General features: G+C 40.9%; 1 protein-coding gene and 1 long non-coding RNA gene across 2 annotated transcripts in view; both read left to right on the forward strand.

Moving 5' to 3' along the window:
• Positions 1–15360, forward strand: part of Zc3hav1 (zinc finger CCCH-type containing, antiviral 1) — a 58197-nt gene that overhangs the window by 11091 nt on the left and 31746 nt on the right. The window contains exon 2 of the mRNA XM_048786952.1: positions 5985–6120. Coding sequence (XP_048642909.1) covers positions 5985–6120 — 136 coding nt within the window. The remainder of the gene's footprint in view (positions 1–5984; positions 6121–15360) is intronic.
• Positions 11541–14663, forward strand: LOC125611629. Its single transcript, XR_007341838.1, has 3 exons — positions 11541–11671; positions 13419–14417; positions 14581–14663. It is a non-coding gene; the product is annotated as an uncharacterized LOC125611629 (long non-coding RNA).

Below are 15360 nucleotides of genomic sequence, written 5' to 3' on the forward strand. Positions count from 1 at the left end.
TGTAGATGAACAGGATACCTGCGTTTCATTGATTGATTGATTGTGGTGCTAAGGATCAAACCCAGTGCCTCACACATGCTAGGCAAGCGCTCTGCCACTGAGCTCCACCCCTAGTCCCCTGACATTTTATTCATTAGAATAATGTTCTGTAGATTTTATCTTCCACATATCCTGGTTCTTTCTCTACCTGGCTTATATTATGGTGAACTGTTTCCTGTTTTCTACAGAAGTCAGCTGTTTTCATCCACCCGTTGGGTATGGGGGAAGAGAAGGTTGAGGAGGAGAAAGGAAAGGGGTATTTCAATACCAGTTACTCTCCAGATTCTCTTGGTCTGCTGTTGAGCTGGCCCTGTGTTTACTTGATTTGCAAAGCCCAAGGGCTCAGAGGCGAAACATCCAGTTCAGGAGCCTAACCCAGAATTGAATGTGACAAGCCCAACCAGTGATTCTGAGCCCTGACTGCACATTATAATCACCTGGGGTCCAGCTCTGCTCAAATTAAACCCATGTCTGAGGGTGTGGCCCAGGCAGGGTCAGGTATTTTTAAACACTCTCTAGTTAATGACCCGTGTTGTTGGGATAAGAAGCACTGTGGAGCCTGGCTTTTTGGTTGGCACTCTGAGGGGGGACGACAACACTTTTTGCCTGATTTGAAATAACTTTTTTTTTTTCCTGTGCTTGGAATGGAAAAGTGAAAAGGTCATTTGTTTTTAGGTCTTGGGCCTGGGATTCCTGAAAGAGGGACTATTCTGCCTCTTTCAAGGCCATCTCTAATCCTTTGTTTAAAAGTTACCATTTCCTATCCCAACTCCTGCAGTTTGCTTGAAGTTTATCAGCTCCAAGTACACCCAGAACTCTGCAAGTGTTTGCTTGGTCCTGGGCAACTCTGGGAACCCGGGAGTCCTGCGGCTCTAATCAACCTTCTGTAGGGCCCATTGTTCCCTTGTGGGAGGCCCCTTGAGCCCCTGATACTCTAGTGTGCCCTAGAACTCGCACGGTGGGTCATCTGGGAGCTTGCCACATACTCAGTTCTGAGTGCCCCCAGACCAGTGATTCAGAAACTCTGGGGCTTTGTTTTTTTTTTTTTTTTTTTTTTTTTTTTTTTTAATTTAGAGACAGGGTCTCACTGAGTTGCTTAGTGCCTTGCTAAATTGCTGAGGCTGACTTTAAACTTGTAATCCTCCTGCCTCTGCCTCCCAAGCTGCTGAGATTACAGGCGTGTGCCACTGCGCCTGGTTGTTTTGTTCTAACAAATCCTCTACATGATCCCAATGAATGCTAAAAGTTTTTAATATCACTGGTAGGTCTGGGAGGAGACCCCCACAATTTGCTCCTGTACTATCTCAGGTTGATGCAGAGGAGGCTGTACCCAGGACCACACTATGAGAAGTATTAGTCCTCAAGAGGCCAGTGTAGAGCCAGGCACATTGGTGCACATCTGTAATCTCAGCAGCTCTCAAGAGGCCAAGGCAGGAGGATTGCAAGTTCAAAGCCAGTCTCAGCCACTTATCAACAACCTTAAGGAACTTAGCAAGACCGACCCTAACAAAATAAAACAAAAAGGGATGAGGATGTGGCTCATGGTTAAGCGCCTCTAGGTTCAATCCCTGGTGTGTCGTCCCCCCCCACCCCACCGCCGCAAATAAAAAAGGCAGTAAAGAGGAATAGTGGCTTCAATAATCCAGAATGGTAATTTTTTTCTTTTTGATTTAGAAAAGTCTCAGATCTGTTTTGTTTTGTTTTGTTTAGATCAGAGTTCAACAATCAGATCTCCCCTTATCTGAGTCACCCTTAACTTCTCATCTTTCTTCGGTTTTCCAAAGTAGGATTATTTTGATGGCTAAATTAAGTAACAGATGTAAAGTTCCTGTCACTCTGTGCTTGCCCCCAAGTAGAATGTGAGTACAAATTTCCCCTCCTTGGTGGCTGATCAATGTGCTGCAATTAGGGCAAAGATAAAACCCCTAAGAAGCAGTTGGGGGACGTCTGGGGAATGTGGAGAAACAGTGGGCCTACCAGGTGTAGGGCCACCAGGGGTAGGGCCACCAAGGCTAGACATACATGTTGCGGTTTGAAACTGGTTTTAAGTAGATGGAATCTGAAGGAATAAGTAGTTTGCTGGAGGCCTGAGACAAGAAACGAGAAGTGTAACTGGGCCATCACTGGGGCAATGTCTGGGACACCAGCCAGTGCAGTGCATGCTAGATGTGACTCTTCCTCCAGACACAAATGACCTGGGTGGGCTTGGAAAGTCCTAGACACTCAGGGTTCTAGGCAGATCCCCATTAAGCTGCCTGGCTGCTTTTGGGTTTTTAGAGAAAGCGGTGAGTTCAGGGACCTTGGGAGTGACATGTCCTTGGTGAGGACAGGCACAACCAATCCTGCATCTCCATGTGACCTGCAGAGATGCCATCATCTGGGCTCCATGTTCCGGATGTCTGGACTGGAGCCCAAGGGAAAGTAGGGATTCCTTATTCCAGTGGCCAACAGTTAATCAATGTCTCAGAGCCAGAGGGCAGAGCCTTAGTCTGTCCATGGGAGTGTTTTAGTGATACCATTTTTCAGATCAATATTAACAGGAACATTGATGGCAATGTCCTGGGAACCAGGGAGTGAGATGCCTCACAAGGTCTGGTCAAGATATGATGGAGCCATTTCTGCTTTGACTCGAGGCAGCGGGAGACTACCTGTGGGTGTGGGGCAGTGAATGATAAGGCAGAGTCTTAGCCCAGCTGCAGGGGGTTTGGGGAGGTGGAGATTGGTGGGGAGCAGTTATCTGAAACCACAGAGTAGAATCCAGAAGTCAGCAGATAGTTGAGGTCCTCCTTATCAAGGAGCAATGGAAACATGCTGAAAGCCAAGGTCATTGGTGGAGAAAGCAAGGAGAAGCCTTGCCTGGGAAAATGGCTGGGGTAGAGGCTGTTGCCAGAGACAGACCAGCTGCCCTTGAGCTGTTCATGAATCATGGTACATGGGATGGCTGGCCAGGGCGCCAGAGCTCAGCAGGTGGCTGACAGGGTTGTTGATTCTGTGGCATTTTTTTTCTTAGAAGTTCTATTGCTAGATCTGAAGGCAATTCCAGAGGGTTTCAGAAATGTTTCACACACAGGCAATATTTGGATAAAGTGACCTTTAACAATTAATGCTTAGAAAATAACTTTTGTCTAGATGTTTACATTTTTGAAAATCACCGATTTCATTTCTGTTTATCAGCGACAAACAACTAAAAATAATAGTGGCATCAGATAATATTTAATATTTGGGAAAAAGGAGACGATTATTAAAGGAAAATTTTTAATTAAAAGTTGAGAAAACAGAACAAGGCTTGAAGCAGTAGAGAGGTATCTTGGGTTCCTGAATCAGAAAATTTAAGGTAGTTAATACGACATGTTTAATATGCAGTGGGATTTATGGGGTTAACAGAAATAAGATCTCTGTTATGCTGTTTTGTGGAAGTTGACAAAACTTTGATAAAATTTTAAGGAGAAACAGTTAAGCACACTGAAGCAAAAAGGAGTAAGCTAACAATATCCTAAATTACAATATTTAAAATATAGCATAAAAGACCTTTGAATTATATGGTATTATGGTATTGGTTTCAAAGTAAAATGGCAGAATGATAAAACAAACACGTGCACACGCACACAGTAGGGGTTCCAGTAGTTTTAAACTTTATAAAAGGTTAACGTACAATAGTCCAGGATAACAAGAAAGGAATCATTTAATAGAAGTTATTGAGAAAAATTGATACAAAACACATATGTCCCACTTTGACAATCTTTGTCATTAATAAGCTTCAGATATTTTAAAGAATTAGTATTGAGCTGGTCATGGTGGTGCAAACCTATGATCCCAGTGCTCTGAAGGCTGAGGCAGGAGGATCACAAGTTCAAAGCCAGCCTCAATAACTTAGTGAGGCCCTACACAACTCAGTGAGACCCTGTCTCTAAACTTTAAAGTATAAAGGGCTGGGATATGGTTCAGCGGTTAAGCACCACTGGGTTCAATTCAGAGAGAGAGAGAGAGAGAGAGAGAGAGAGAGAGAGAGAGAGAGAAAAGTGGTGTACATATGAATTATTTTCACAACTGTTAAACAGTAGGCTAAATTATGAGTGGTGAATGGGGAAGACCTGATTGTATCAATATTTAGCAATGACAACCGTAATCAATTCTCAATGAAAAAAGAAATGCAAAACTATTTGAAATAAACAAGATAGGTAAAATGAATATTAAAGAAACATAAAGAACCTTTGCAAATCTGCAGATCTGTATCTTTATTAGGTAAACAGTTAAAGAATAGAAACAAATAGTAATGAGAGGAAACACAAGCTTCACACCTACATTTAAGAATATTTCAGTCGGGGCTGGGGATGTGGCTCAAGCGGTAGCGCGCTCGCCTGGCATGCGTGCGGCCCAGGTTCGATCCTCAGCACCACATACAAACAAAGATGTTGTGTCCGCCGAGAACTAAAAAATAAATATTAAAATCCTCTCTCTCTCTCTTTAAAAAAAAAGTCTTGCTCATAATAAAAGTGGGTATTAGTAAAAGTATGAGTTTACTTTATACTTACTGAAGTAGTAAAACTGATAAAGTCTATGTTAATGTGCTTGTGGGGAAATAGACACTGCCAGATGGCTGGCATGTCTTACAGAGACCAATGGATCAAAGTGAAACATAAGCTGTCAAGAAAATTACTGTATCACTTGAGGCAATATTCCCAAGGGAATAGCTCTCAAGGAAATAATGTAAAAAAAGAAGGCTATTTGTACACAGATAATTGTATTTCCATTACTTAAATAGTGAAAGTCTGGGCCATTACTTGTCTGTCAATTTGATTATGGCTGTCCAAACTAGAAAATTTTAATAGGCCATCCTATCAATAACTATTAAAACCATAAACCTGAGGATTTCCATGATATATGTAGGATATGTAAACTAAGAAGTAGAATGAGTGGACATTGATAACTGTCAAATTATGCTTGTTTGAGGCGAGCACCAGTGTTCTTTGGGTTTATCCATGTTCTAAGTCAGCAATTCTTAGACTTCAGTGTGATTATATCAAGTGCTCAGTTGCCATACATGTATGTATTCAAAATCTTGATTGTAGGTCAACTGTATCATCTTGGAATGTTACATTGGACACTACTGACAATTCATTAGTGACCTAAAGAAAAGAAGATTTTCCATCTTTTTCAGTGGTGTAGTTTGACTATAAAGAGCTTCCTCTATTCCTGTTTAGTCACAAGTAATAGAGGTATACACTGATACATAAATCAGAACAGATTAAGCAATGAACAATTTCATATAATTAAAATGTTGTAAATGCAGCCAGGTGTGGTGGCACACAGCTTGGGAGGCTGGGGCAGGAGGATTGCAGGTTCAAAGCCAGCCTCAGCAACTTAGTGAGACCCTGTCTCTAAATAAATTATTAAAAAGGACTGGGGATGTGGCTCTGTGGTTAAGCTCCCCTGCATTCAATCCCCAGTACCACATACACACAAAAAAATTAAGTAAATGAACCTCTCTTATTTTCTTGACTTTATCATCTTCTCCATTTCTCAATGGGTAATAATTTCTAATAGATTGATTTTTGTTTGTTTACCATTTTTTTCCTCTTCACTTTTCTGAACTATATACAAATGATTACCAGGAGATCAGAGAAGTATTACAATAACTAAGGTCAGCATGTGAATACACATGTATAATTTATGAATAATACATACTCTCCTTGCTAATCTATGTGCTTCATACATTTTTATCTTTCAAAATTGTCTTGGGCGGGGGGCTGGGAATGTAGTTCAGTTGGTAGAGTGTTTGCCTTGCATGCATAAGGCCTTGGGTTCAATCCCCAGCACCACACACACACACACACACCAAAAAAAAAATTGTCTTCTGCAAGCTGGACGATTTCTTTTTCTTACCGATTTCTTTTTCTTACCGTCTGTGAAGTGGAAACACTGACAATTGTCATGTTTTCTTCTAGGAATTTATGCAAATATTCTCATGAGGTTCTCTCAGAAAAGAATTTCCAAGTCCTGAAAAACCACGAGCTCTCTGGACTTAACCAAGAGCAATTAGCTGTACTCCTCCTCCAAAGCGACCCGTTTTTTATGCCTGAGGTAAGTTACAGTTCCTCTTGAACAGCAGGGAGAGTATTATTGGCAGTGTTGTATCATGGACATGCTGGGTAGGGGCAGAAAGACACTCAACCATGAGTGTTGACACCAGGGCTCTTTGGGTGGCAGCCAGGGCTGCTGCTGTGTGACCTCAGAGATTCCAGCAATTTCCTTCCTTTTCAAAGTCTTTGTAGGCATTTGGCTCTGGGATGCCTCCACTGCTAGGCTGCTGGGGAACCCTGTGTGAGTGAGCTGAGCTGGAGATAGTCAGAGATAGTCAGTCAGAGGACCAGTCGGTGCTTTCCACCTGGGTGGCCTCTGCAGAGAGGCTGGGGAAATGATGGGGAAGAAGAGGTTAAGCTGTTATAACAGAGACCCTCCCCTCCCATTGCAGTGACTTGAATAAACTATACTTTTATTTGTCTGTCACTGTGGCTGCTTTCATTCTGAGAAGGCAATCTGAGTAGCTGCAACAGAAACTGGATGGCCTCAAAGCCTAAAATATTAAAATCTGGTCCTTTACAGATAAGTTTGCCAACTCTTGCCTGGATATGGGCAGGCAGGTAACCTGGGTGGTCAGGCAGTTGGATTCCACAGTGTCATCCAGAGACTCAGGCCAGTAGGTCAGCTTTGTTGCTTTCAAAATGTGGTCTTCCTCCTCTAGTTACACAGCTGTTTCCGTTGGTCACCATGTTCTAGCCAGGGGGAAGGTAGAGAGGTGGTACATGGAAGGCAGGCAGTTTCTTTTATAAAAGATGTGACATGGGCAATGTAAATAGCACATCTGCTCACACCTCTTGGTCAGAGTTTATCACATGATCATTCTTAGCTAGAACAGAGGTAGGAAATGTATTTTCTGGCTCAGTGATCATTTATCTTAAACTTGGTGGCCTCCAATTCTAGAAGAAAGATAGGGGCAATGATGGATCATCAAGTCTCATTCATTTAGCTGTGTACACTTGAGCATTACAGAAACTGTTCAAGGCAAGGTATCTGACCTGAGAAAAATCCTTGAGTAGAGAAGTTAGCCTCATATTGAAAGAGAGGCACAGAAACTTATAGAGGATCCAGATGGGGTGGGTGGAAGGGAAGGAGGTTGGAATTCAGTGAAATGAACCTTCACAGAGGACAGGAGACTTGCTGGAGACTTCTTGGTGATTAAACACTTTTTGACTGTGAACTCAGTGTATTTCTGTGAGTATTTTAGAAACTAAGACATGAGAGGTGATTTTTTAAAAATTTTTTCTTTTTTTTTTTTGTACCAGAGATTGAACCCAGAGGTGCTTAATCATTGAGCCACATCCCTAGCTCTTTTTATTTTTTATTTTGAGAATGGGTCTTGTTGAGTTACACAGGGCCTTGTGAAGTTGCTGAGGCTGGCTTCGAACTCATGATCCTCTTGCCTCGGCCTCCGGAGTCACTGGGAATACAGGCTTGCATCACCATGCCCAGCTGTAATTTGGATGATACATGATACGTAAAAGAGGGGCTAAGTTAAGCTCGAGAGGGAGTGTAGAGGATCAGCTGTGGCTGGGAGAGGTGGACAGGGACCTGAGAGGGCCACGGTGGAATGTTTTCAGCCCTCTGACATCTCTTGAGACTTATTCTGCCTTTAACTACCCGTGGGACCTTGGAGAAGGCATTGAACCCTCTGGGTATCACTGTTTTAATTTTTTTTTTTTTTTACATTTATTCAGTTAAAATTTAGAAGTACAACTGTCAGACATTGTGCCTTCCCTGAAGGCAGAAGTGAACAAGACATAATCTCTGTCCTAAAATACTTAATATAGCCTTCTTTTCCATTAAGCCTTGACCCATGAGAACATGAAAACATCAGGCAAATCTGACTTCTTGGTATGTAAATTCAGGATTTTTACTAATCATATAAAACACATCATTGTAAAACTGTGTTTATTAAAGAAAGGAATGACTTCATTTGTTCTGGCATATTTAAGGCCAGAGCCTTCTTGCTTTAGGATCAGCATGGTAACAGGAATGTTAAACCAAAGCATCCTTTCTCAAGTTGCTAGTTGTTCTTTTTCATTAGAACCTCCAGGACATTGGTTCTCAAACTTGGCATGTGTCAGAACTAAGGAGGATTTGTTAAAACACAGATACGGGGGCTCCATCTCTGGTGGTTCTAACTGTAAATATGGGGAAAAGCCTAACAGGTGTCCACATGGTGCTGATGGTGCTTGATCCAAGGACCACACTTTGAGAACTAGGGATCGAGAGCCTAGAATCTGGAGAGTAGACTCTATAGCGATCATATCTATTTGAATCTTTGAATCTGATTTTAGAAGCTATGTGGCTAAATGACTGTTCCTGGGGTCTGGTATCCGTCTAGACAAATTATGGGGAACCATGTTCATCTATTTTGTGCAGAGCTCACGGAAGCATCTTATAAATGTGTTTATTTTTAAAATGTCTGAAATTCAGGATTTTTACTAATCCTATCAGTTTTCTCATTCTTGGTTCTTATGTTTGCATCACTCTTTATTCTGCACAACACAGTCATATTGCTTTGACTACTTAACAGTGCAGTTTAGGTAGATGAGGCAAATATTTCAGTCCCTTACAGCAAAGGAAACAGGAACTGGTAGGTGGGTCCCCTGAGGTCCTCCAGCTGCTTCTAGGGGCTCACACTTTACACTGGTATCTTTTAGTCCTGCATCATATGACTGGGCCTCAGTGACAGTATTCTGCATCTCACTAGGAACTCCATCCCTGTAGACCAAGATATGTAGATAATATCTGTTTAGATAAAAATGCAGGACTTTTCTTCTTTAGTTTATCACTTTAGATACTTCACATTCTTCCAATCAGAGACCAAATACTGAATTACAGTTGTTGGTAAAACACATGTCCTTTTAATTGAAAAGTAAGTTGATATGCAAAAGTTAGACTGCTGTCTTTGGTCTCTTTCATAATGCAGAGTTCATCTACTCTGTTGCAATTGGCCATCCAACAAGGATTATCAAATTTTTTAAAAAAATATTTATTTTTTAGTTTTTTTTTAGGTAGACACAATATCTTTATTTTATTTTTATGTGGTATTGAGGATCGAACCCAGCGCCCTGCACATGCCAGGCAAGTGCGCTACCGCTGAAGCCACATCCCCAGCCCAGGATTATCAAATTTATCACTATCTTATAATTAGTTTGCAGACCTTTTTCTGTCCCAAATAAGCCATCAATTGAATGCACCTCATCATAGATTGTGGGATATGCATGGATTTTCCTCCTCTTGGCATATCTGTTTTCTTTGGAAATATTTGTGCACTTGAACTTTCCTTAATGAATGCATGGCAGATATACAAAGATGTTTTATCTCTGGCTGTTGTATTTCNTTTCTAGAAACTATATATTTGACTCTCTAGGACAGTTTGTTAACCTTGAAACTATTGACATTTTGGGCCAGATAATTATTTGTTGTGGGGGTTCTTTGGTACCAGGGATTGAACCCAGGGGTACTTAATCACCTATCCCCAGCCCCAGCCCCAGCCCTTTTTATATTCTGAGACAGATCTAAGTTTTTTAGGTCCTTGCTATGTTGCTGAGGTTGGCTTTGAACTTGTGATACTCTACCTGGCTTGCTCTCTATTCTTGATCTCATCCTCCCTTCTCCCTACCCTACCCCAATTGTGATTACCAAGATTATTTTCAAAAGTCATATATTGTCAAGTGTCCCTGGGTTTAAAATTGGTCCTGTGTGAGATGCCCTGACTGATCTAAGACATCTTTCTTAGAGCAGCCATTCTCAAATGTTTTCATCTCAACACTCTTAAAATGTATTGATGATTCCAAAGAATTTCTGGTTCTGTGAATTTACAGCTATCGTTGTTTGTCATATTAAAATTTATTTATAAATCTACTTACACAAATGCAATAATAAACTCAGGTTAGCATAACTAACATTTATATATAATTACATTCATATAATTATATACCGTTATGTAGGTTACTACATATAGATAACTATAACCATGACTGTTTTCCAAAACCAAAAATTTATCAAGAAGAGTTACATCATTTTATATATTTGCAAATATCTATAATGTCAGTCATTATAGAAGATGATTAGTTTCTCTAATATGCTTCTTTATATAATCTATTGTGAGATTATAAATCATGTAGCCTCCAGAAAACTACATTGTGCCCTTATGTAAGCCTGCAAGCAGAAAAGCAAACAATCAAATGTCTTAATATAATTATGAAAGTAATTTTGGCCTTATCAGCTCTTTCAAAGGGTCTCAGATGAAACTTTGGTAACTATTAAATAATAATAAATAATTTTCAAAACTGGCTTACTATGAGCCATTCACTTTCCACCTTTTTTTTTTGTACAAGGGATTGAACTGAGGGGCGTTTCACCACTGAGTCACATCCCCAGCCCTTTTTATAACTTTGAGACAGGATCTCACTTGGTTGCTTAGGGTTTTGCTAAATTGCTGAGGCTGGCTTTGAACTCGTGATCCTCCTGCCTCAGCCTCCCGAGCCACGGGGACTCCAGGCATGTGCCATCATGCCCAACTGAGTCACTTTCTATCATTAAACATATTAGTTGTTTTGTGAGCAGTTTTACTTTAGAATATCTTTTGAGGGAAGAATGAATACATTTTGTGGCTGTGATTGTGGCTCAGTGGTAGAGCACTTGCCTAGCATGTGTGAGGCACTGGGTTCGATCCTCAACACCACATAAAAATAGACAAATAAAAAGATAAAGGTGTTGTGTCCGTCTACAACTTAAAAACTTTAATTTGGGCATGGTGGTACATACATGTAATCCCATAGGCCTGGGAGGCTGAGGCAGGAGGATCAGGAGTTCAAAGCCAGCCTCAGCAAAAGCGAGGTGCTAAGTAACTCAGTGAGACCCTGTCTCTAAATAAAACACAAAATAGGGCTGGGGATGTGGCTCGGTGGTTGAGTGTCCCTGAGTTCAGTCCCTGGTATAAAAAAAAAATCCTCAAAAAAAAGTGAATACACTTTGTAATGCTGTTAAATATGTGGCATAGGAAAGTTACTTTATCTCTCTGTATTTCAGTTTTTCTTCTGTGTATAAGATCCTTTTCAGCACTAATTTTTTTTTCTTGGTACTGGGAATTGAACTTAGGGGCACTCAACCACTGAGCCATATCCTCAGCCCTATTTTGTGTTTTATTTAGAGACCGGGTCTCACTGAGTTGCTTAGCCCCTTGCTTTGCTGAGGCTGGCTTTGAACTCATGACCCTCCTGCCTCAGCCTCCTAAGCCACTGGGATACAGGCGTGAACCACCACACCTGGCTTCTAAAATTTTAATTCTGTGCCCTCATTACGGAAGAGACCAGAGTGCAGAAAACAGGTCAATGAAGTGTTTCCTTTACAGTTTTTCTCTCTCAGCTTTTTTGTAGGAAATGATAAAATCAATTTCGAGAATATGACTTGTAACTCAAGTCCCATCCAACGCCTCTCCACTCCTTCATCCGTCATAACGTTGGCCAACTCTGTCTTTGCTACCAAATGGGTTTGGTATTGGAAGAATGAATCTGACCAATGGATTGAATATGGGGAGGAGGTGAGTACCATTCCCCTTGTGGAGGCTGTTACTTAAACTTGCCAATTGAGGGGGGAAATCTATTAATAAAATATTTGAAGTCTACATGCCTGGCCATGCAGAGTGGACCTTGTGGAGGAAATGGTGCTTTTATTTTTACATAGCCATATTTACATTTTTTTCAGCAAGCATATATTCCTATTGCAATCAGAAACAAAAATATAAATTACTATTTTTTTAAAGAAATATAAAGCAGTACTGGGGATTGAGTCCAGGGTCTGGTGCAAGCAATTTCTATCACTGAGCCCTTTTTATTTAATTCTGATTTTTTAGACAAGGTCTTGTTAAATTTCCCAGGAAGATCTTGAAATTGTGATCCTCTTGCTTCAGCCTCCTGAGCTGCTGGGATTACTAGGCTGTACCAGCAGTTTGTATTTATAAAAAATACATTATATGTTATATTATTATATATTATGTAATTATTATATAATAACATATTCTCATATAATTATATATAATATAATTATGTAATATTCTTATATGATATAATTACATATAATATATAATATACATATATATTAATACAAATCCCTTGTATTTGTGATCCTCCTGCCTCAGATTCCTGAGCTGCTGGGATTCCCAGGCTGTGCCAGCAATTTGTATTTACATAATATATTGGTAGTGGTGATTGAATCTATGGGTGCTTTTCCACTGAGCCACATCCTCAGCCCATTTAGAGGGAGGGTCTCCCTGGGTTGCTTAGGGCCTTGCTAAGTTGCTGAGGCTGGCTTTGAACTCACAATCCTCCTGCCTCAGCCTCCCAAGCCACTGTGATTACAATCAGCTCCACCTCACCTGGCTGTATTAGTCATTTTTAAGGAACCCCTGAAGACACCAGTCAGCCCTTCTTTCCTCACTAGGGATGGGTGGGTCTCACAATGGCTTTCTATGTACATTAATACTAAATGTACAGAGGCTACTTCTTTGAGCCAGCAAAGAGCAGGAGTGAGAAGTTGGAAGAATGATGGAGAGGCTGGGATGGTTAGTGATACCAGGTGATGTATTATTTTGCCCAAGCAATGAAGCCACGTATAGATGGTCACTAGTATCCAGAGTTTATATTCAGATGGACTTGAAGGACTGGAACTAGAAGGTTCTAGGCTGACCCACCGAGGGGACATAGAACAGCACGTGGAGGTTTAGATAAGCTGAACTTCTGTCCCGTGTCTCTCTCTTTTGATGCACAGGATAAAAAAAGAGGAGTGCAGAGAAGAAAGGGGAGGGAGGTCTTAATAGGTGATGAAATCAGAGTGATGATCAAACAAAACAGAAACAAGAGATTATAATGAAGTAAAAAAAATAAAGTAAGGAAAGGGAAACGGGGCCTCGGGTTCTACACAGGTACAAATCAATGACCTATGAATTGGCCTCTGAGCTGCCACAGCAAACAGAAGCACCATCTGTTACAAAATCCCCTGCTCTCTCCCCAACCTGCGGGGCCTTGGAGGGGACAGCCCCGTGTGCCTTGGGAGGTGGAGAGTTCTACAGTAAACAGTCCTGCTGTCCATCACTCGTGCAGTGCTTTCCAAACTGCTTTTTTTATTTTTTAATTTAGCAGAGACGTTTTATCAAGTGATCTTTTACAAGAATCTAAATGAGGGGCTGGGCTTGTGGCTCAGTGACAGTGCATCACCTAGCATGGGTGAGGCCCTGGGATGGATCCTCAGCACAGCATAAAGATAAACAAAGGTATTGTGTCCACCTACAGCTGAGTCCTTGCTGCACTCTGCCATGGTGGCCCAGGTGGCATCTCTTGGAACAGAGTTCTGCTGAGTGGTGTGGAGAAACTCCTAAGATGTTGAACTCTGCACAGATTCTGTAGAAGTGCCTGAGGGAATAGAAATTAGAAACCTGAATTAATTGGCCTTGGTCAAAATAAAAGTAAATTATAAATCTTAAGAGTTCTATGTCGGGCTGGGGATGTGGCTCAAGCAGTAGCGCGCTCTCCTGGCATGTGTGCGACCCGGGTTCGATCCTCAGCACCACATACAAACAAAGATGTTGTGCCCGCCAAAAAACTAAAAAATAAATGTTAAAAAAATTCTCTCTCTCTCTGTCTCTCACTCTTTCTTAAAAAAAAAAAAAAAAAAAAAAAGAGTTCTGTGTCAAGTCCTTGCCATTTTTAGTAAGATAAAGAAGAAAGTTTAGAAAACATTTTTTTTTTTTCTGGTGACATCATGGTCCTAGAGACCAAAAAGAACTATCAGTGGGGAATAGATGGTATCTAAATTTAAATTTACATAAGTTTGGTAGATTTTGTTCCCTATTAAAACATCAAGAAACTTCTTTGAGCTCATTAATACAAAATTCTCTAGGAGTTCAGTCTGCATTAAATGCAAAGTTTTTAGACTATAACTTTTTATCTGTGTTGAATTCATTTAATCTGAAACACATTTTATATTCATTGAAGATGTGAATAAATTCCTATCGTTTCTTATTCGTTAGACTCATCATTATGTGACATTGAGTTGACTCTTCTGTTATTTAAAAAAAAGAAAGAAGGGAAAAAATCAGCCCCTGGGTTTAGTGTTTTCCCTGTTGGAGATCTAATTAAAGTAGAAATGGCGGTTCTAGGAGATTTGAACTCCAAACAATGAGCAGCTCAGTGTCTCTCATGGCTCTACTGTAGTTCAGATTTTGATCCAGTGTATAGTTGGAATGTTTAGAGGAGAAAATACACTGTGTTGTCTTTAGATGTGCCCTGCAGGTTTTATTTTATTTATTTATTTTTTTTAAATATTTATTTATTTATTTATTTTTAGTTATTGGCGGACACAACATCTTTGTTTGTATGTGGTGCTGAGGATCGAACCCAGGCCGCACGCATGCCAGGCAAGCGCGCTACTGCTTGAGCCACATCCCCAGCCCAGGTTTTATTTTTTTATAACTATTTTTTTTCTTTCTTATACTGGAGATTGAACCCAGGACCTTGCATATGCTGGGCAAGTGCTCTACCACTGAGCTACATTCCCAGTCCTTCTCATTTTTTTTTTTTTTGTTTTGAGACAGGGTCTCACTAATTTTCCCAGGCTGATCTAAGCCTTGTGATCCTTCTGCCTCTTTCTCCTGAGTAGCAGGGATTCTAGGTGTGCAGCACCATACCTGGCTATAACTAAATATTTAATAAGAGTTGGGCAACCGAGAGTACCTCTCTAGGAAATTGGGGTGCAGAAATTTTCACTAACAAAGGGTTGGTGCATTTGCTTGGCATGGTTTTTCTGGAATTGATATCCTTTTAGGGAAATTGAGGAGCTTAATCAGGACTTGTATATAGATGGTGGACTGGGAGATGCTGTGGTGTTAGAGGTGATGATGGAACAGTTGGGCTGTTGGGTAGCAACAGAACAGGACATAGTTATAACAGGAGAGCGGAGCCTGGTGATCACTGGGTTTGCAGCAGGTGGGGTGTGCAGATGCAGTTGCTCACAGATGCTTACCAGCACCTAGCTAAGTGTGGGCGTTATGGAAGCAGACATGGAAGAGTGGCAGGGGCTCTAGGCCTGAGAGGGCTGCTCAGAGTCAGGGCAAGCTATAGCTCTAGAAAGCCTAGGTTTCAGGAAAAATTGAGGCACAGGACAGAAGCCAAGACCTGGTCACTGCAACTGAGATATAAATTCAAGTTTTCTGGAAGAATAAATAATTGAAGGCCC

The sequence above is a fragment of the Marmota marmota genome, unplaced genomic scaffold (assembly GCF_001458135.2).
Source record: "Marmota marmota marmota unplaced genomic scaffold, marMar, whole genome shotgun sequence".
Taxonomy (NCBI): domain Eukaryota; kingdom Metazoa; phylum Chordata; class Mammalia; order Rodentia; family Sciuridae; genus Marmota; species Marmota marmota.